This window comes from Oncorhynchus tshawytscha, linkage group LG07 (genome assembly GCF_018296145.1).
Source record: "Oncorhynchus tshawytscha isolate Ot180627B linkage group LG07, Otsh_v2.0, whole genome shotgun sequence".
Classification (NCBI taxonomy): Eukaryota; Metazoa; Chordata; class Actinopteri; order Salmoniformes; family Salmonidae; genus Oncorhynchus; species Oncorhynchus tshawytscha.
In genome coordinates, this window is record NC_056435.1 from 76,846,720 (window position 1) to 76,869,228 (window position 22,509).

Here is a 22,509-nt window from a genome sequence, read left to right on the forward strand (position 1 = left end):
AAAGTAGAAACTAGGGCCTGTAGGACCTGCCTTGTTGATAGTGTTGTTAAGAAGGTAGAAACTAGGGCCTGTAGGACCTGCCTTGTTGATAGTGTTGTTAAGAAGGTAGAAACTAGGGCCTGTAGGACCTGCCTTGTTGATAGTGTTGTTAAGAAGGTAGAAACTAGGGCCTGTGGGACCTACCTTGTTGATAGTGTTGTTAAGAAGGTAGAAACTAGGGCCTGTGGGACCTGCCTTGTTGATAGTGTTGTTAAGAAGGTAGAAACTAGGGCCTGTAGGACCTGCCTTGTTGATAGTGTTGAAGAAGGTAGAAACTAGGGCCTGTGGGACCTGCCTTGTTGATAGTGTTGTTAAGAAGGTAGAAACTAGGGCCTGTAGGACCTGCCTTGTTGATAGTGTTGTTAAGAAGGTAGAAACTAGGGCCTGTAGGACCTGCCTTGTTGATAGTGTTGTTAAGAAGGTAGAAACTAGGGCCTGTAGGACCTGCCTTGTTGATAGTGTTGTTAAGAAGGTAGAAACTAGGGCCTGTAGGACCTACCTTGTTGATAGTGTTGTTAAGAAGGTAGAAACTAGGGCCTGTGGGACCTGCCTTGTTGATAGTGTTGTTAAGAAGGTAGAAACTAGGGCCTGTAGGACCTGCCTTGTTGATAGTGTTGTTAAGAAGGTAGAAACTAGGGCCTGTAGGACCTGCCTTGTTGATAGTGTTGAAGAAGGTAGAAACTAGGGCCTGTGGGACCTGCCTTGTTGATAGTGTTGTTAAGAAGGTAGAAACTAGGGCCTGTAGGACCTGCCTTGTTGATAGTGTTGTTAAGAAGGTAGAAACTAGGGCCTGTAGGACCTGCCTTGTTGATAGTGTTGTTAAGAAGGTATAAACTATGGCCTGTGGGACCTACCTTGTTGATAGTGTTGTTAAGAAGGTAGAAACTAGGGCCTGTAGGACCTGCCTTGTTGATAGTGTTGTTAAGAAGGTATAAACTATGGCCTGTGGGACCTACCTTGTTGATAGTGTTGTTAAGAAGGTAGAAACTAGGGCCTGTAGGACCTACCTTGTTGATAGTGTTGTTAAGAAGGTGGAGCAACGCTTTATTATAGACAGATTTTTCTCAGATCTTAGCTACTGTTCTATCAGTATGTTTTGACCATGACAGTTTACAATCCAGGGTTATTCCAAGCAGTTTAGTCACCTCCACTTGCTCAATTTCCACATTATTCATTACAAGATTTAGTTGAGGTTTACATGCAAAGTCTAATCTTTTTCTGTACAGTGAGGTTTTGTCCATGTGATTGAATCAAATTCTGTTCTTTACATGCTTACTGACAAAAGCAAAATGAAAGGTTGAGAATGAAAGAAATACACTGCAGGATGTAGTGATGCTGACAATAATCCAATCTGTTACAATTCCATGTTGCACAATCACAAATGATAATGAGGAAACTACACGGGCGTGAACAACCGAGCATATCACATATGCTGCAGAAACACCAATATGTTCTCATTCTAGTAGCCTATCACTATCTGGTTATATTTGGAGAAAACCATCACAGAAACACAAAACAAGTCTTGTGACTGTTAGAAAGAGCTCAGTATCTCATTTCCTTATCAGGATATTCATTCCTTGGACCATGTTGATCATGTTCAGCTTCCTGTAGGAGAATTGTAATTTTGATAGCATCCACTTCATCAGCAATAACAAAGGTGAATGCCATGTCAAATCAAATCATATTTAATTGGTCACGTACACATGATTAGCAGATGTTAATGCGAGTGTAGCGAAGTGCTTCTAGTTCCGACAGTGCAGTAATATCTAACAAATTCACAACGATTTCCTAATACACAAAAAAATGTCAAGGGATTAATAAAAATATGTACATATAAATATATGGATGAGCGATGGCCGTGCGGCATAGGCAAGATGCAGTAGATGGTATAGAATACAGTATATACATATGAGATGGGTAATGTAAGATATGTTAACATTATTAAAGTGGCATTATTTAAAATGACTAGTGATCCGTTTATTAAAGTGGCCAATGATTTGAGTCTGTATGTAGGCAGCAGCCATTCTGTTAGTTATGGCTGTTTAACAGTCTGATGGTCTTGAGATGGAAGCTGTTTTTCAGTCTCTCGGCCCCAGCTTTGAATCAGGAATTCCCAAAGGTAGCTGTTTAGGCCCCTTGCTTTTTTCAATTTTTACTAACGATGCCACTGACCTTGAGTAAAGCCAGAGTTTCTATGTATGTGGATTACTCGACACTACACGTCAGCTACTACAGCGACTGAAATGACTGCAACACTCAACAAACAGCTGCAGTTAGTTTCAGAGTGGGTGGCAAAGAATAAATTAGCCCTAAATATTTCTAAAACTGAAAGCACTGTATTTGGAACAAAACACTCACTAAACCCTAAACATCAACTAAATATTGTAATAAATAATGTGGAAATTGAGCAAGTTGAGATGATTAAACTGCAAGATACAAATGCTGACCTCGCCTTCTGGATGGTAGCTGGGTGAACATGCAGTGGCTCGGGTGGTTCTCCTTGTTGAGCTTTTTGGCCTTCCTGTGACATCGGGTGGTGTACCTGTCCTGGAGGGCAGATAGTTTGCCCCCAGTGGTGCATTGTGCAGACCTCACTACCCTCTGGAGAGCCTTGCAGTTGTGGGCGGAGTAGTTGCCGTACCAGGTGGTAATACAGCCTGACAGGATGCTCTCGATTGTGCATCTGTAAATGTTTGTGTGTTTTAGGTGACAAGCCAAATTTCTTCAGCTTCCTGAGGTTGAAGAGGCGCAGTTGTGCCTTCTTCACCACGCTGTCTGTGTGGGTGGACCATTTCAGATTATCCGTGATGTGTACGCCGAGGGACTTAAAACTTTCTCCACTACTGTCCTGTCGATGTGGATGGGGGGATACTCCCTCTGCTGTTTCCTGAAGTCCACGATCATCTACTTTTGTTTTGTTGATGTTGAGTAGTAAGAGGTTATTTTCCTGACACCACACTCCAAGGGCCTTCACCTCCTTCCTGTAGGCCTTCTCATTGTTGTTGGTAATCAAGCCTACCACTGTGGTGTCGTCTGCAAACTTGATGATTGAGTTGGAGGCGTACATGTCCACGCAGTCATGGGTGAACAGGGAGTACAGGAGAGGGCTGAGAACACACCCTTGTTGGGCCCCAGTGTTGAGGTTCAGAAGGGGTGGAGATGTTGTTTCCTACCCTCACCACCTGGGTGCGGCCCGTCAAAGTCCAGGACCCAGTTGCACAGGACGGGGTTGAGATCCAGGGTCTCGAGCTTGATGACGAGTTTGGAGGATACCATGGTGTTAAATGCTGAGCTGTTGTCAATGAACAGCATTCTTACATAGGTATTCCTCTTGTCCAGATGGATAGGGCAGTGTGATGGCGATTGCGTCGTCTGGACCTATTTGGGCGATAAGCAAATTGGAGTGGGCCTAGGGTATCAGGTAGGGTGGAGGCGATATGATCATTGACTAGTCTTTCAAAGCACTTCATGATAACATAAATTAGGGCTATGTGGCGGTAGTCATTTAGTTCAGTTACCTTAGCTTTCTTGGGAACAGGAACAATGGTGGCCCCCTTGAAGCATGTGGGCACCCCAGACTGGAATAAGGATTGATTGAATATGTCCGTGAACACACCTGCCAACTGGTCTGCGCATGCTCTGAGGACGTGGCTGGGGATGCCATCTGGACCGGCAGCCTTGTGAAGGTGAACACGTTTACATATTTTACTCACTTTGGCCACGTTGAAGGAGAGTCCACAGGCTTCGGTAGCGGGCTGTGTCAGTGACACTGTATTGTCCTCAAAGCAAGCAAAGAAGTTGTTTAATTTGTAGGGGAGCAAGACGTCGATTTCCGCGACAGGGCTGGTTTTCTTTTTGTAATCCGGGATTGACTGTAGACCCTGCCACATACGTGCGTCTCGTGTTTGAGCCATTAAATTGCGACTCAACTTTGTCTCTATACCGACGCTTTTCTTGTTTGATTGCCTTGCGGAGGGACTAGATACTCTGTTTGTATTCGGTCATGTTTCCAGTTGCCTTTCCATGATTAAAAGCAGTGGTTCGCGCTTTTGCTGCCATCAATCCACGGTTTCTGGTTAGGGAAGGTTTAAATAGTCAGTCACCGATTCACTTGCTAATAAACTCACTCACCAGGTCAGTGCATTGTTATGCAATGTTATTGAGGCTACCCGGGAACATATCCCAGTCCACATGATTGAAGCAATCTTGAAGCGCGGAATCCGAATGGTCAGACCAGCGTTGGATGGACCTGAGCACCGCCGTTTCCGCCGTTTCCTGTTTTAGTTGTGCACTGCGTGGCCATGCACGCCTCCAACTCAATCATCAAGTTTGCGGACGACACAACAGTGGTAGGCTTGATTACCAACAACGACGAGACGGCCTACAGGGAGGAGGTGAGGGCCCTCGGAGTGTGGTGTCAGGAAAATAACCTCACACTCAACGTCAACAAAACTAAGGAGATGATTGTGGACTTCAGGAAACAGCAGAGGGAACACCCCCATCCACATCGATGGAACAGTAGTGGAGAGGGTAGCAAGTTTTAAGTTCCTCGGCATACACATCACAGACAAACTGAATTGGTCCACTCACACAGACAGCATCGTGAGGAAGGCGCAGCAGCGCCTCTTCAACCTCAGGAGGCTGAAGAAATTCGGCTTGTCACCAAAAGCACTCACAAACTTCTACAGATGCACAATCGAGAGCATCCTGGCGGGCTGTATCACCGCCTGGTATGGCAACTGCACCGCCCTCAACCGTAAGGCTCTCCAGAGGGTAGTGAGGTCTGCACAACGCATCACCGGGGGCAAACTACCTGCCCTCCAGGACACCTACACCACCCGATGCTACAGGAAGGCCATAAAGATCATCAAGGACATCAACCACCCGAGCCACTGCCTGTTCACCCCGCTGCCATCCAGAAGGCGAGGTCAGTACAGGTGCATCAAAGCTGGGACCGAGAGACTGAAAAACAGCTTCTATCTCAAGGCCATCAGACTGTTAAACAACCACCACTAACATTGAGTGGCTACTGCCAACACACTGTCAATGACACTGACTCTACTCCAGCCACTTTAATCATGGGAAATTATGTAAATATATCACTAGCCACTTTAAACAATGCTACCTTATATAATGTTACTTACCCTACATTGTTCATCTCATATGCATACGTTGATACTGTACTCTATATCATCGACTGCATCCTTATGTAATACATGTATCACTAGCCACTTTAACTATGCCACTTGGTTTATATACTTATCTCATATGTATATACTGTACTCGATATCATCTACTGTATCTTGCCTATGCTGCTCTGTACCATCACTCATTCATATATCCTTATGTACATATTCTTTATCCCCTTACACTGTGTATGACAGTAGTTTTTTTTTGGAATTGTTAGTTAGATTACTTGCTCGTTATTACTGCATTGTCGGGACTAGAAGCACAAGCATTTCGCTACACTCGCATTAACATCTGCTAACCATGTGTATGTGACAAATAAAATTTGATTTGATTTGATTTGATTAGTTTCTGTCTATAGGCTAGGTGCAACAATATGGAGTCATTGTCAGATTTCCCCGACGGGAGGGCAGGGGAGGGCTTTGTATTCCTCGCGGAATTTAGAGTAGCAATGGTCCAGAATGCTTCCAGAATGCTACCAGCTCGTGTCACGCATTCGATGTGCTGATAGAATTTAGGAATCCTTGTTCTCAGATTAGCTTTGTTAAAATCCCCAGCTACAATATATGCAGCCTCAGGATATGTGGTTTACATAGAGACCAGTGAAGTTCTTTCAGGGCCGTCGAGGTATCTACTTGGGGGTGGGATATACACGTCTGTGACTATAATCTAAAATAATTATCTCGGTAGATAATACGGTCGGCATTTGATTGTAAGGAATTCTAGGTCAGGTGACCAGAAGGTATTGAGTTCCTGAATGCTGTTATGATTACACCATGAGTTGTTAATCATAAGGCATAAACCCCCACCCTTCTTCTTACCAGAGAGAAGTGTTTTTCTGTCGGGGCAATGCATGAAGAAACCGGGTTACTGTACCAACTCTGACAAAATATCCAGAGTGAGCCATGTTTCTGTGAACAAAGAATGTTACAATCTCTGTATCTTAGAAGGCAACTCATGCCCTAATTTCATCCACCTTGTTGTCTAGAGATTGGACATTGGCGAGTAATATGCTCGGAAGCGGTGGATGGTGTGCTCGCCTTCTAAGTCTGACCAGTAGGCTGCTCCGTCTGCCTCTCCTGCGGCGACCACATTGTTTTGGGTCGGCCTCTGGGATAAGATCCCATGTCCAGGGTGAAGGTACGAACAAACAATCCGCTTTGGGAAAGTCATATTCCTCGTCATAATGTTGGTAAGTTGACGTCGTTCTTATATCCAATAGTTCTTCCTGGCTGTATATAATAACACTTGAGATTTTCTGAACTAACAATGTAAGAAATAATACACAAAAAACAAATTACTGCATAGTTTCCTAAGGACCTGAAGTGAGGTGACCATCTCTGTCGGCACCATCCTGGTTCTGCCATTGTTGTGTTTCCTCCAAACAGCAGGACTTGTCTGACTGGCGGATATGTACCCCCAGACTGGCGGATATGTACCCCCCAGACTGGCGGATATGTACCCCCAGACTGGCGGATATGTACCCCCAGACTGGCGGATATGTACCCCCAGACTGGCGGATATGTACCCCCAGACTGGCGGATATGTACCCCCAGACTGGCGGATATGTACCCCCAGACTGGCGGATATGTACCCCCGGACTGGCGGGTATGTACCCCCGGACTGGCGGATATGTACCCCCGACTGGCGGATATGTAACCCCCAGACTGGCGGATATGTAACCCCCAGACTGGCGGATATGTAACCCCCAGACTGGCGGATACGTACCCCCAGACTGGCGGATACGTACCCCCAGACTGGCGGATACGTACCCCCAGACTGGCGGATACGTACCCCCAGACTGGCGGATACGTACCCCCAGACTGGCGGATACGTACCCCAGACTGGCGGATACGTACCCCCAGACTGGCGGATACGTACCCCCAGACTGGCGGATACGTACCCCCAGACTGGCGGATACGTACCCCCAGACTGGCGGATACGTACCCCCAGACTGGCGGATACGTACCCCCCAGACTGGCGGATACGTACCCCCCCAGACTGGCGGATACCTACCCCCAGACTGGCGGATACGTACCCCCAGACTGGCGGATACGTACCCCCAGACTGGCGGATACGTACCCCCAGACTGGCGGATACGTACCCCCAGACTGGCGGATACGTACCCCCAGACTGGCGGATACGTACCCCCCAGACTGGCGGATACGTACCCCCCCAGACTGGCGGATACGTACCCCCCCAGACTGGCGGATACGTACCCCGCTTGACTTTACTTGTCCACGTCGGTCTACAGCCGGAAACTTTCGGCTTACCACTCAAACGCACCCTGTCTGTGTGCTCTCCACCATGTGTGGCTAGCAAGAAAGGGTAGGTTTTAACCCTGTGTTTTAGCAGTAAAGCTGAACTTGAGTTAATCAGAAGAAGGGTAGGTTTTAACACTGTGTGTTAGCAGTAAAGCTGAACTTGAGCTAATCAGGAGGCCACCTGTCGGTGTCGGAATAGCCATCACTCACTAAGGCTATTAACCATAATCCTAGCTAGAACCGTACATGTGCTGAACAGACATAAACTCTCTTTAACGGCACGTAGATGCCACACACACCCAGGCATTCTAGAGAGGTTCCTCGGTGCAATGGCAGGGTGACAGAGGACACTCCTCCTGGTCAGTATACAACCAGGATGATATTCCCTGGATATTCAGGTTGTCTTCATACCTCTACAGCCTCAACTGTAAGTCTGCATTACTAATGGAGTTGGGATGTGAGGACTGGAGTAGAAGTAGCTGTGTGATGTGGTTACTTACAGTATCTGAGGCCTTTTTGGTTAGTTGATTGGTTGTTTTTCAATATTGATGTAGACCTGGGATCCTATGTTGGTTTAATCTTTAAAGAAAGAGTCAGATGCATATGGTACTTTTTCTGGTTTTGTCAGGTTGAGACCTTCTGTATCAGATTAACACCAAAAACAGAGAACACTGCTGGTTGGCTCCCCTCCCTTGGCTCTGGTCCTAGACCTAGCACCACCCCTGCTGGGTCCTAGACCTAGCACCACCCCTGCTGGGTCCTAGACCTAGCACCACCCCTGCTGGGTCCTAGACCTAGCACCACCCCTGCTGGGTCCTAGACCTAGCACCACCCCTGCTGGGTCCTAGACCTAGCACCACCCCAGCTGGGTCCTAGAACTAGCACCACCCCAGCTGGGTCCTAGACCTAGCACCACCCCTCCTGGGTCCTAAACCTAGCACCACCCCTCCTGGGTCATAAACCTAGCTACACCCCTGCTGGGTCCTAGACCTAGCACCACCCCTGCTGGGTCCTAGACCTAGCACCACCCCTGCTGGGTCCTAGACCTAGCACCACCCCTGCTGGGTCCTAGACCTAGACCTAGCACCACCCCTCCTAATTCCCAGCTCTAGACCTAGCACCAACCCTCCTGGGTCCTGTGTCCTAGCACCACCCCTCCTGGGTCCTGTGTCCTAGCTCTATTCTCTCCCCTAGCAGGAGGCTGGCTGGGTTTCTGGGGAAAACAACCATGACCTTGCAGCATGGCAACAGAGGTCAGGGACAGAGAGCTGTCACCTAGGAGCCATTACACCCAGCCTAGCCAGTGATCCAGCCACAGCTAGAATGACCTCAGTAATTCAGCCCAGCCTGTCTGGTCATTCAGCCCAGCCTGTCTGGTCATTCAGCCCAGCCTGTCTGGTCATTCAGCCCAGCCTGTCTGGTCATTCAGCCCAGCCTGTCTGGTCATTCAGCCCAGCCTGTCTGGTCATTCAGAGCCAGCCTGTCTGGTCTTTCAGCCCAGCCTGTCTGGTCTTTCAGCCCAGCCTGTCTGGTCTTTCAGCCCAGCCTGTCTGGTCATTCAGCTCAGATTGTTCGGTCATTCAGCCCAGCTTGTTCGGTCATTCAGCCCAGCTTGTTCGGTCATTCAGTCCAGCTTGTCCTGTCCGGTCATTCAGCCCAGCTTGTCCTGTCCGGTCATTCAGCCCAGCCTGTCCGGTCATTCAGCCCAGCCTGTCCAGTCATTTAGCCTGTCTGGTCTTTCAGCCCAGCCTGTCTGGTCTTTCAGCCCAGCCTGTCTGGTCTTTCAGCCCAGCCTGTCTGGTCATTCAGCTCAGATTGTTCGGTCATTCAGCCCAGCTTGTTCGGTCATTCAGCCCAGCTTGTTCGGTCATTCAGTCCAGCTTGTCCTGTCCGGTCATTCAGCCTGTCCGGTCATTCAGCCCAGCCTGTCCAGTCATTCAGCCTGTCCGGTCATTCAGCCCAGCCTGTCCAGTCAATCAGCCCAGCCTGTCCAGTCATTCAGCCTGGCCGGTCATTCAGCCCAGCCTGGCCGGTCATTCAGCCCAGCCTGGCCAGTCATTCAGCCTGTCCAGTCATTCAGCCCAGCCTGTCCGGTCATTCAGCCCAGCCCAGCCAGTCATTTAGCCCAGCTTGTTCCGTCATTCAGCCCAGCCCCCCCTGTTGATTCTCACTGGGCTCCAGACCGTAGCAGCTCCAGCAGTGGACACTCAGCCTCAGCAGTACACAGAGAGGAGAGGAGGGAGGAGAGAGGAGCTCAGCAGACCATGAAGGAGAGGGTGAGACGATACAATTGTGGGAGGAAGTGAGAGCGAGCGAGAAAGAGAGGAGGCAGGGTGGGCTGAGTGCTCTGCCAGTCTTACTGACAGACAGACCGACAGAGACGGATGTTGTAGTTGACTGTGAAGGGTGGACTCTGGGCAATGAAGCTGTCTGTCTGTCCTCATGGACAGTCTCTCTGTTAGAGATGCTGTGTCACTGCCTGTACCCTAACCCTGTACTGTCTACTTCTCTTTCCGGGATTCTACCGGCATATTAGTGATTTAGCTCTTATGTTGCATGTGGTCGTCTGGACGGCGGATAGAGTGAGAGGTAGGTGTGTGTGTGTGTGAACGTTTGTGTGCTGCAGGCTTGGTGATGCAGGTTGCTAGATGAGAGGACTGCAGCAGCTGCTTTCTCTCTCTTATATAGTGATGTCATCCTAACTGATGCAGAGGTGCTGGAGGACAGAGTAGTTTTGTAAACAGAACAGACGGTGAATTAGGAGAGATAGTGGGGGTGTTGTTGAACTAGGAGAGATGGTGGGGTGTTGTTGAACTAGGAGAGATAGTGGGGGTGTTGGTGAACTAGGAGAGATAGTGGGGTGTTGTTGAACTAGGAGAGATAGTGGGGTGTTGGTGAACTAGGAGAGATAGTGGGGTGTTGTTGAACTAGGAGAGATGGTGGGGTGTTGTTGAACTAGGAGAGATGGTGGGGTGTTGTTGAACTAGGAGAGATAGTGGGGGTGTTGTTGAACTAGGAGAGATGGTGGGGTGTTGTTGAACTAGGAGAGATAACTAGTGGGGGTGTTGTTGAACTAGGAGAGATAGTGGGGTGTTGTTGAACTAGGAGAGATGGTGGGGTGTTGTTGAACTAGGAGAGATGGTGGGGTGTTGTTGAACTAGGAGAGATGGTGGGGTGTTGTTGAACTAGGAGAGATAGTGGGGGTGTTGGTGAACTAGGAGAGATAGTGGGGTGTTGTTGAACTAGGAGAGATAGTGGGGGTGTTGTTGAACTAGGAGAGATAGTGGGGTGTTGGTGAACTAGGAGAGATAGTGGGGGTGTTGTTGAACTAGGAGAGATGGTGGGGGTGTTGGTGAACTAGGAGAGATGGTGGGGTGTTGTTGAACTAGGAGAGATAGTGGGGGTGTTGGTGAACTAGGAGAGATAGTGGGGTGTGTTGTTGAACTAGGAGAGATAGTGGGGTGTTGTTGAACTAGGAGAGATAGTGGGGTGTTGGTGAACTAGGAGAGATAGTGGGGGTGTTGGTGAACTAGGAGAGATGGTGAGGGTGTTGGTGAACTAGGAGAGATAGTGGGGGTGTTGTTGAACTAGGAGAGATGGTGAGGGTGTTGGTGAACTAGGAGAGATAGTGGGGGTGTTGTTGAACTAGGAGAGATGGTGATGGTGTTGGTGAACTAGGAAAGATGGTGAGGGTGTTGGTGAACTAGGAGAGATGTGAGTTTTTTTGAAATAGGAGATAAAAATCAAATCAAATTTTATTTGTCACATACACATGGTTAGCAGATGTTAATGCGAGGATAGGAGAGATGTAGCGAAATGCTTGTGCTTCTAGTTCCGACAATGCAGTAATAACCAACAAGTAATCTAACTAACAATTCCAAAACTACTGTCTTATACACAGTGTAAGGGGATAAAGAATATGTACATAAGGATATATGAATGAGTGATGGTACAGAGCAGCATAGGCAAGATACAGTAGATGATATTGAGTACAGTATATACATATGAGATGAGTATGTAAACAAAGTGGCATAGTTAAAGTGGCTAGTGATACATGTATTACATAAGGATGCAGTCGATGATATAGAGTACAGTATATACGTATGCATATGAGATGAATAATGTAGGGTATGTAAACATTATATAAGGTAGCATTGTTTAAAGTGGCAAGTGATATATTTACATCATTTCCCATCAATTCCCATTATTAAAGTGGCTGGAGTTGAGTCAGTGTCAGTGAACTAGGAGAGATGTTGGCAGCAGCCACTCAATGTTAGTGGTGGCTGTTTAACAGTCTGATGGCCTTGATAGAAGCTGTTTTTCAGTCTCTCGGTCCCAGCTTTGATGCACCTGTACTGACCTCGCCTTCTGGATGATAGTGGGGTGAACAGGCAGTGGCTGGTGGTTGATGTCCTGTAACATCGGGTGGTGTAGGTGTCCTGGAGGGCAGGTAGTTTGCCCCCGGTGATGGTTGTTGCAGACCTCACTACCCTCTGAGAGCCTTACGGTTGAGGGCGGAGCACTTGCCGTACCAGGCGGTGATACAGCCCACCAGGATGCTCTCGATTGTGCATCTGTAGAAGTTTGTGAGTGCTTTTGGTGACAAGCCGAGATTTCTTCAGCCTCCTGAGGTTGAAGAGGCGCTGCTGGCCTTCTTCACGATGCTGTCTGTGTGAACTGGACCAGTTCAGTTTGTCTGTGATGTGATGCCGAGGAACTTAAAACTTGCTACCATCTCCACTACTGTTCCATCGATGTGGATAGGGGGTGTTCCCTCTGCTGTTTCCTGAAGTCCACAATCATCTCCTTAGTTTTGTTGAACGTTGAGTGTGAGGTTATTTTCCTGACACCACACTGGTGAGGGCCCTCACCTCCTCCCTGTAGGCCGTCTCGTCGTTGTTGGTAATCAAGCCTACCACTGTTGTGTCGTCCGAAACTTGATGATTGAGTTGGGTCGTGCGTGGCCACGCAGTCGTGGAACTGAACAGGGAGTACAGGAGAGGGCTCAGAACGCACCCTTGGGGGCCCCAGTGTTGAGGATCAGCTGGGAGAGATGTTGTTGCCTGAACCTCACCACCTGGGGGCGGAACGTCAGGAAATCCAGTACCCAGTTGCATAGGGCGGGGTCGAGACCCAGGGTCTCGAGCTTGATGACGAGCTTGGAGGGTACTATGGTGTTGAATGCCGAGCTGTAGTCGATGAACAGCATTCTCACATAGGTATTCCTCTTGTCCAGATGGGTTAGGGCAGTGTGCAGTGTGTTGAACTTGCAGATGTCTTGTCATCGTGTGTGGACCTATTTGGGGTGTTGTAAGCAAATTGGAGTGGGTCTAGGGTGTCAGGTATGGTGGAGGTGATATGGTCCTTGACTAGTCTCTCAAAGAACTTCATGATGACTGATGTGAGTGCTAGGGGATGCTGGTCGTTTAGCTCAGTTACCTTAGCTTTCTTGGGAACAGGAACAATGGTGGCCCTCTTGAAGCATGTGGGAACAGCAGACTGGTATAGGGATTGATTGAATATGTCCGTAAACACACCGAGCTGGTCTGGGTGCATGCTCTGAGGGAGCGGCTGGGGGTGTTGGGAACTGCAGCCTTGCGAGGGTTAACACGTTTAAATGTCTTACTCACCTCGGCTGCAGTGAAGGAGAGACCGCATGTTTTCATTGCAGGCCGTGTCAGTGGCACTGTATTGTCCTCAAAGCGGGCAAAAAAGTTATTTAGTCTGCCTGGGAGCAAGACATCCTGGTCCGTGACTGGGCTGGATTTCTTCCTGTAGTCCGTGATTGACTGTAGACCCTGCCACATGCCTCTTGTGTCTGAGCCGTTGAATTGAGATTCTACTTTGTCTCTGTACTGACGCTTAGCTTGTTTAATAGCCTTGCGGAGGGAATAGTTGCACTGTTTGTATTCAGTCATGTTACCAGACACCTTGGCCTGATTAAAAGCAGTGGTTCGCGCTTTCAGTTTCACACGAATGCTGCCATCAATCCACGGTTTCTGGTTAGGGAATGATTTAATCGTTGCTATGGGAACGACATCTTCAACGCACATTCTAATGAACTCGCACACCGAATCAGTGTATTCTAGTCAATGTTGTTATCTGACGCAATAGGAAAGATCTCCCAGTCCACGTGATGGAAGCAGTCTTGGAGTGTGGAATCAGCTTGGTCGGACCAGCGTTGAACAGACCTCAGCGTGGGAGCCTCTTGTTTTAGTTTCTGTCTGTAGGCAGGGATCAACAAAATGGAGTCGTGCTGAGCTTTTCCGAAGAGGGGGCGGGGCAGGGCCTTATATGCGTCGCGGAAGTTAGATCCAAGGTCTTTCCACCCCTGGTTGCGCAATCAATATGCTGATCAAATTTAGGGGTCTTGTTTTCAGATTAGCCTTGTTAAAATCCCCAGCTACAATGAATGCAGCCTCCGGATAAATCGTTTCCAGTTTGCTTGGGGGATATATACGGCTGTGATTATAATCAAAGAGAATTCTCTTGGTAGATAATGCGGTCTACATTTGATTGTGAGGAATTCTAAATCAGGTGAACAGAAGGATTTGAGTTCCTGTATGTTTCTTTCATCACACCATGTCACGTTAGTCATAAGGCATACGCCCCCGCCCCTCTTCTTACCAGAAAGATGTTTGTTTCTGTCGGCGCGTTGGTGCGTGGAGAAACCCGCTGGCTGCACCGGAGGATAGCGTCTCTCCAGTGAGCCATGTTTCCGTGAAGCAAAGAACGTTACAGTCTCTGATGTCCCTCTGGAATGCTACCCTTGCTCGGATTTCATCAACCTTGTTGTCAAGAGACTGGACATTGGCAAGAAGAATGCTAGGGAGTGGTGCACGGTGTGCCCGTCTCCGGAGTCTGACCAGAAGACCGCCTCGTTTCCCTCTTTTTGGAGTCGTTTTTTTGGGTCGCTGCATGGAATTCACTCCGTTGTCCTGTTTGTAAGGCAGAACACAGGATCCGCGTCGCGAAAAACATATTCTTGGTCGTACTGATGGTGAGTTGACGCTGATCTTATATTCAGTAGTTCTTCTCGAATGTCTGTAATGAAACCTAAGATGACCTGGGGTACTAATGTAAGAAATAACACGTAAAAAACTAGGAGAAAAAAACTGCATAGTTTCCTAGGAACGCGAGAGATGGGCGGCCATCTCTGAACGGCGCCGGAAGTAAACATCCGGCGCCGATGGTGTTTTTGTTGAACTAGGAGAGATGGTGTGGGTTTTGTTGAACTAGGAGAGATGGTGTGGGTGTTAGTGAAGTAGGAGAGAGAGTGGGGGTGTTGTTGAACTAGGAGAGAGAGTGGGTTTTTGTTGAACTAGGAGAGATGGTGTGGGTGTTGTTGAACTAGGAGAGATGGTGGGGATGTTGTTGAACTTAGAGAGATGGTGGGGTGTTGGTGAACTAGGAGAGATGATGGGAGTTTTGTTGAACTTGGAGAGATGATTGAAGTTTTGTTGAACTAAGAGATGTTGGGGGTGTTGGTGAACTAGGAGATGATGGGTAGGGTGTTGTTGAACTAGGAGAGATGGTGGGGTGTTGGTGAACTAGGAGAGATGGGTAGGGTGTTGTTGAACTAGGAGAGATAGTGGGGTGTTGGTGAACTAGGAGAGATGGGTAGGGTGTTGTTGAACTAGGAGAGATAGTGGGGTGTTGGTGAACTAGGAGAGATGGGTAGGGTGTTGTTGAACTAGGAGAGATGGTGGGGGTGTTGGTGAACTGGGAGAGATGGGTAGGGTGTTGTTGAACTAGGAGAGATGGTGGGGGTGTTGTTGAACTTGGAGAGATGGTGTTTTTTTGTTGAACTAGGAGAGATGGTGGGGGTGGTGTTGAACTAGGAGAGATGGTGGGGGTGTTGAACTAGGAGAGATGGCGGGGGTGTTGAACTAGGATAGATGTGGGGGTGTTGTTGAACTAGGATAGATGGTGAGGGTGAAGAACTAGGAGAGATGATGGGGGTGTTGTTGAACTTGGAGAGATGATGGGGTGTTTTTGAACTTGGAGAGATGATGGGAGTGTTGTTGAACTAGGAGAGATGGTGGGGGTGTTGTTGAACTAGGAGAGATGGTGGGGGTGTTGTTGAACTAGGAGAGATTGTGGGGGTGATGTTGAGCTAGGAGAGATGGTGGGGGTGTTGTTGAAATAGGAGAGATGATGGGGTGTTGTTGAACTAGGAGAGATGGTGGGGGGTGTTGAACTAGGATAGATGGTGGGGGTGTTGAAATAGGAGAGATGGTGGGGGTGTTGTTGAACCTGGAGAGAGGGTTGGGGTGTTGTTGAACTAGGAGAGAGAGTGGGGGTGTTGTTGAACTAGGAGAGAGGCTGGGGGTGTTGTTGAACTAGGTGAGAGGGTGGTGGGGGTGTTGTTGAACTAGGTGAGAGGGTGGTGGGGTGTTGGGGGTGTTGTTGAACTAGGTGAGAGGGTGGTTGGGTGTTGTTGAACTAGGTGAGAGGGTGGTGGGGGTGTTGTTGAACTAGGAGAGATGGTAGGGGTGTTGTTGAACTAGGTGAGAGGGTGGTGGGGGAGTGTTGTTGAACTAGGAGAGAGGGTGGGGGTGTTGTTGAACTAGGAGAGAGGGTGGGGTTGTTGGTGAACTAGGAGAGAGGGTGGGGTGTTGTTGAACTAGGAGAGAGGGTGGGGTTGTTGGTGAACTAGGAGAGAGGGTGGGGTGTTGGTGAACTAGGAGAGATGGTGGGGGTGTTGTTGAACTAGGAGAGATGATGGGGGTGTTGGTGAACTAGGAGAGATGGTGGGGGTGTTGGTGAACTAGGAGAGATGGTGGGGGTGATGTTGAACTAGGAGAGATGGTGGGGGTGTTGAACTAGGAGAGATGGTGAGGGTGTTGTTGAACTTGGAGAGATGGTGTTTTTTTTGTTGAACTAGGAGAGATGTTGGGGGTGTTATTGAACTATGAGAGATGATTGGGTGTTGGTGAACTAGGAGAGATGGTGGGGGTGTTGGTGAACTAGGAGAGATTGTAGGGGTGTTTTCGAAATAGGAGAGATGGTGGGGGTGTTGTTGAACTAGGAGAGATGGTGGGGGTGTTGTTGAACTAGGAGATGGTGGTGGTGTTGTGGAACTAGGAGGGATGGTGGGGGTGATGTTGAACTAGGAGAGATCAAATCAAATCAAATTTATTTATATAGCCCTTCGTACATCAGCTGATATCTCAAAGTGCTGTACAGAAACCCAGCCTAAAACCCCAAACAGCAAGCAATGCAGGTGTAGAAGCACGGTGGCTAGGAAAACTGGTGTTGAACTAGAAAGGCCAAAACCTAGGAAGAAACCTAGAGAGGAACCAGGCTATGTGGGGTGGCCAGTCCTCTTCTGGCTGTGCCGGGTGGAGATTATAACAGAACATGGCCAAGATGTTCAAATGTTCATAAATGACCAGCATGGTCGAATAATAATAAGGCAGAACAGTTGAAACTAGAGCAGCAGCACAGTCAGGTGGAAGTTGAAACTGAAGCAGCAGCATGAGGTGGACTGGGGACAGCAAGGAGTCATCATGTCAGGTAGTCCTGGGGCATGGTCCTAGGGCTCAGGTCAGTTGAAACTGGAACAGCAGCATGGCCAGGTGGACTGGGGACACAAGGAGTCATCATGTCAGGTAGTCCTGGAGCTCAGGTCCTAGGGCTGAACCTCCGAGAGAGAGAAAGAAAGAGAGAAGGAGAGAATTAGAGAACGGTGGGGTGTTAGATTCACACAGGACACCGAATAGGACAGGAGAAGTTGATATAACAAACTGAGCCCCCGACACATAAACTACTGCAGCATAAATACTGGAGGCTGAGACAGGAGGGGTCAGGAGAACTGTGGTGAGATGTTGGGGATGTTATTGAACTATGAGAGATGGTGTGGGTGTTGTTGAATTAGGAGAGATGGTGGGGTGTTGTTGAATTAGGAGAGATGGTGGGGGTGTTGTTGAACTAGGAGAGATGGTGGGGGTGTTGGTGAACTAGGAGAGATGGTGGGGTGATGAGCTTGGAGAGAGGGTGGGGTTGTTGTTGAACTAGGAGAGATGGTGGGTTGTTGTTGAACTAGGAGAGAGGGTGGGGTGTTGTTGAACTAGGAGAGATGGTGGGGGTGTTGGTGAACTAGAAGAGATGATGGGGGTGTTGGTGAACTAGGAGAGATGGTGGGGGTGTTGGTGAACTAGAACTAACTAGGAGAGATTGGTGGGGTGTTTTTGAACTAGGAGAGATGGTGGGGGTGTTGTTGAACTATGAGAGATGGTGGGGTGTTATTGAACTAGGAGAGATGGTGGGGTGTTGTTGAATTAGGAGAGATGGTGGGGTGTTGTTGAATTAGGAGAGATGGTGGGGGTGTTGTTGAACTAGGAGAGATGGTGGGGGTGTTGTTGAACTAGGAGAGATGGTGGGGGTGTTGGTGAACTAGGAGAGATGGTGGGGGTGTTGGTGAACTAGGAGAGATGGTGGGGGTGTTGTTTAACTTGGAGTTATGGTGGGAGTTTTGTTGAACTTGGAGAGATGATGGAAGTTTTGTTGAACTAGGAGAGATGGTGGGGGTGTTGGTGAACTAGGAGAGATGGGTAGGGTGTTGTTGAACTAGGAGAGATAGTGGGGGTGTTGGTGAACTAGGAGAGATGGGTAGGGTGTTGTTGAACTAGGAGAGATGGGTAGCGTGTTGTTGAACTAGGAGAGATGTTGTGGGTGTTGGTGAACTAGGAGAGATGTTGGGGTGTTGTTGAATTAGGAGAGATGGTGGGGGTGTTCTTGAACTAGGAGAGATGGTGTGGGTGTTGGTGAACTAGGAAAGATGGTGGGGGTGATGTTGAGCTAGGAGAGAGGGTGGGGTTGTTGTTGAACTAGGAGAGAGGGTGGGGTTGTTGGTGAACTAGGAGAGAGGGTGGTGGTGTTGGTGAACTAGGAGAGATGGTGGGGGTGTTGGTGAACTAGGAGAGATGGTGGTGGTGTTGTTGAACTAGGAGAGATGATGTAAGGTTTTTTTGAATTAGGAGATATGGTGTTTTTTGTTGAACTAGAAGAGATGGTGGGGGTGTTGTTGAACTAGGAGAGATGGTGGGGGTGTTGTTGAACTTAGAGAGATGATGGGGTGTTGGTGAACTAGGAGAGATGGTGGGGGTGTTGGTGAACTAGGAGAGATTGTAGGGGTGTTTTCGAAATAGGAGAGATGGTGGGGGTGTTGTTGAACTAGGAGAGATGGTGGGGGTGTTGTTGAACTAGGAGATGGTGGTGGTGTTGTGGAACTAGGAGGGATGGTGGGGGTGATGTTGAACTAGAAGAGATGTTGGGGAGGTTATTGAACTATGAGAGATGGTGTGGGTGTTGTTGAATTAGGAGAGATGGTGGGGTGTTGTTGAATTAGGAGAGATGGTGGGGTGTTGTTGAATTAGGAGAGATGGTGGGTGTGTTGTTGAACTAGGAGAGATGGTGGGGGTGTTGTTGAACTAGGAGAGAGGGTTGGGTTGTTGTTGAACTAGGAGAGAGGGTGGGGTTGTTGTTGAACTAGGAGAGATGGTGGGGTGTTGGTGAACTAGGAGAGATGGTGGTGGTGTTGTTGAACTAGGAGAGATGATGGGGGTGTTTTTGAACTAGGAGATATGGTGTTTTTTGTTGAACTAGAAGAGATGGTGGGGTGTTGTTGAACTAGGAGAGATGGTGGGGGTGTTGTTGAACTTTAGAGAGATGATGGGGGTGTTGGTGAACTAGGAGAGATGGTGGGGGTGTTGGTGAACTAGGAGAGATTGTAGGGGTGTTTTTGAAATAGGAGAGATGGTGGGGGTGTTGTTGAACTAGGAGAGATGGTGGGGGTGTTGTTGAACTAGGAGATGGTGGTGGTGTTGTGAACTAGGAGAGATGGTGAGGGTGTTGTTGAACTTGGAGAGATGGTGGGTTTTTTAGTTGAACTAGGAGAGATGTTGGGGGTGTTATTGAACTATGAGAGATGGTGGGGGTGTTATTGAACTATGAGAGATGGTGGGGGTGTTGAACTAGGAGAGATGTTGGGGGTGTTGTTGAACTAGAGAGATGGTGGGGTGTTGTTGAATTAGGAGAGATGGTGGGGTGTTGTTGAACTAGGAGAGATGGTGGGGGTGTTGTTGAACTAGGAGAGATGGTGGGGGTGTTGTTGAACTAGGAGAGATGGTGGGGTGTTGGTGAACTAGGAGAGATGGTGGGGGTGTTGGTGAACTAGGAGAGATGGTGGGGGTGATGAGCTAGGAGAGAGGGTGGGGGTTGTTGTTGAACTAGGAGAGATGGTGGGTTGTTGGTGAACTAGGAGAGATGGTGGGGGTGTTGGTGAACTAGGAGAGATGGTGGGGGTGTTGGTGAACTAGAAGAGAGATGGTGGGGTGTTGGTGAACTAGGAGAGATGGTGGGGGGTGTTGGTGAACTAGGAGAGATGGTGGGGTGTTTTGAACTAGGAGAGATGGTGGGGGTGTTGTTGAACTAGAGAGATGGTGGGGGTGTTGTTGAACTAGGAGAGATGGTGGGGTGTTGTTGAACTAGGAGAGATGGGTGGGGTGTTGTTGAATTAGGAGAGATGGTGGGGGTGTGTGTTGAACTTAGGAGAGATGATGGGGTGTTGTTGAACTAGGAGAGATGGTGGGGGTGTTGGTGAACTAGGAGAGATGGGGGGGTGTTGTTGAACTAGGAGAGATGGTGGGGTGGGAAACTAGGAGAGATGGTGTTGTTGAACTAGGAGAGATGGTGGGGGTGTTGGTGAACTAGGAGAGATGGTGGGGTGTTGGTGAACTAGGAGAGATGGTGGGGGTGTTGTTTAACTTGGAGTTATGGTGGGAGTTTTGTTGAACTTGGAGAGATGATGGAAGTTTTGTTGAACTAGGAGAGATGGTGGGGGTGTTGGTGAACTAGGAGAGATGGGTAGGGTGTTGTTGAACTAGGAGAGATAGTGGGGGTGTTGGTGAACTAGGAGAGATGGTAACTAGGGATGTTGTTGAACTAGGAGAGATGGGTAGGTGTTGTTGAACTAGGAGAGATGTTGTGGGTGTTGGTGAACTAGGAGAGATGTTGGGGTGTTGTTGAATTAGGAGAGATGGTGGGGGTGTTCTTGAACTAGGAGAGATGGTGTGGGTGTTGGTGAACTAGGAAAGATGGTGGGGGTGATGTTGAGCTAGGAGAGATGGTGGGGTTGTTGTGAACTAGGAGAGAGGGTGGGGGTGTTGGTGAACTAGGAGATGGTGGGGGTGTTGGTGAACTAGGAGAGATGGTGGGGTGTTGGTGAACTAGGAGAGATGGTGGTGGTGTTGTTGAACTAGGAGAGATGATGTAAGGTTTTTTTGAATTAGGAGATATGGTGTTTTTGTTGAACTAGAGAGATGGTGGGGGTGTTGTTGAACTAGGAGAGATGGTGGGGGTGTTGTTGAACTAGAGAGATGATGGGGTGTTGGTGAACTAGGAGAGATGGTGGGGGTGTTGGTGAACTAGGAGAGATTGTAGGGGTGTTTTGAACTAGGAGAGATGGTGGTGGTGGTGTTGTGGAACTAGGAGAGATGGTGGGGGTGATGTTGAACTAGGAGAGATGTTGGGGATGTTATTGAACTATGAGAGATGGTGGGGTGGGTGTTGTTGAATTAGGAGAGATGGTGGGGTGTTGTTGAATTAGGAGAGATGGTGGGGTGTTGTTGAACTAGGAGAGATGGTGGGGTGTTGTTGAACTAGGAGAGAGGGTGGGGTTGTTGTTGAACTAGGAGAGATGGTGGGGTTGTTGGTGAACTAGGAGAGAGGGTGGGGGTGTTGGTTGAACTAGGAGAGATGGTGGGGGTGTTGTGAACTAGGAGAGATGATGTAAGGTTTTTTTGAATTAGGAGATATGGTGTTTTTTGTTGAACTAGAAGAGATGGTGGGGTGTTGTTGAACTAGGAGAGATGGTGGGGGTGTTGTTGAACTAGAGAGATGTGGGGTGTTGGTGAACTAGGAGAGATGGTGGGGGTGTTGGTGAACTAGGAGAGATGTGTAGGGGTGTTTTCTGAAATAGGAGAGATGGTGGGGGTGTTGTTGAACTAGGAGAGATGGTGGGGGTGTTGTTGAACTAGGAGATGGTGGTGGTGTTGTGAACTAGGAGGGATGGTGGGGGTGATGTTGAACTAGGAGAGATGTTGGGGATGTTATTGAACTATGAGAGATGGTGGGGTGTTGTTGAATTAGGAGAGATGGTGGGGTGTTGTTGAATTAGGAGAGATGGTGGGGTGTTGTTGAACTAGGAGAGATGGTGGGGGTGTTGTTGAACTAGGAGAGAGGGTGGGGTTGTTGTTGAACTAGGAGAGAGGGTTGGGTTGTTGGTGAACTAGGAGAGAGGGTGGGGGTGTTGGTGAACTAGGAGAGATGGTGGGGGTGTTGGTGAACTAGGAGAGATGGTGGTGGTGTTGTTGAACTAGGAGAGATGATGTGGGTTTTTTTGAATTAGGAGATATGGTGTTTTTTGTTGAACTAGAAGAGATGGTGGGGGTGTTGTTGAACTAGGAGAGATGGTGGGGGTGTTGTTGAACTTTAGAGAGATGATGGGGTGTTGGTGAACTAGGAGAGATGGTGGGGGTGTTGGTGAACTAGGAGAGATTGTAGGGGTGTTTTTGAAATAGGAGAGATGGTGGGGGTGTTGTTGAACTAGGAGAGATGGTGGGGGTGTTGTTGAACTAGGAGATGGTGGTGGTGTTGTGGAACTAGGAGAGATGGTGGGGGTGTTGTTGAACTAGGAGAGATGGTGGGGGTTTTTGTTGAACTAGGAGAGATGGTGGGTGAACTAGGAGATGTTGGGGTGTTATTGAACTATGAGAGATGGTGGGGGTGTTATTGAACTATGAGAGATGGTGGGGGTGTTGTTGAACTAGGAGAGATGTGGGGGTGTTGTTGAACTAGGAGAGATGGTGGGGGTGTTGTTGAATTAGGAGAGATGGTGGGGTGTTGTTGAATTAGGAGAGATGGTGGGGGTGTTGTTGAACTAGGAGAGATGGTGGGGGTGTTGGTGAACTAGGAGAGATGGTGGGGGTGTTGGTGAACTAGGAGAGATGGTGGG

At 48.5% G+C, this 22,509-nt stretch overlaps 1 protein-coding gene across 1 annotated transcript in view; it reads left to right on the forward strand.

The window, feature by feature from the left end:
- The first annotated feature begins 8,718 nt into the window (after positions 1–8,718).
- LOC112237209 (IQ motif and SEC7 domain-containing protein 1-like) overlaps positions 8,719–22,509 on the forward strand; it is a 129,695-nt gene continuing 115,904 nt past the window's right edge. The window contains 2 exon segments of the mRNA XM_042323740.1: positions 8,719–8,743; positions 9,672–9,766. Of these exon segments, the coding sequence (XP_042179674.1) occupies positions 8,719–8,743; positions 9,672–9,766 (120 nt within the window).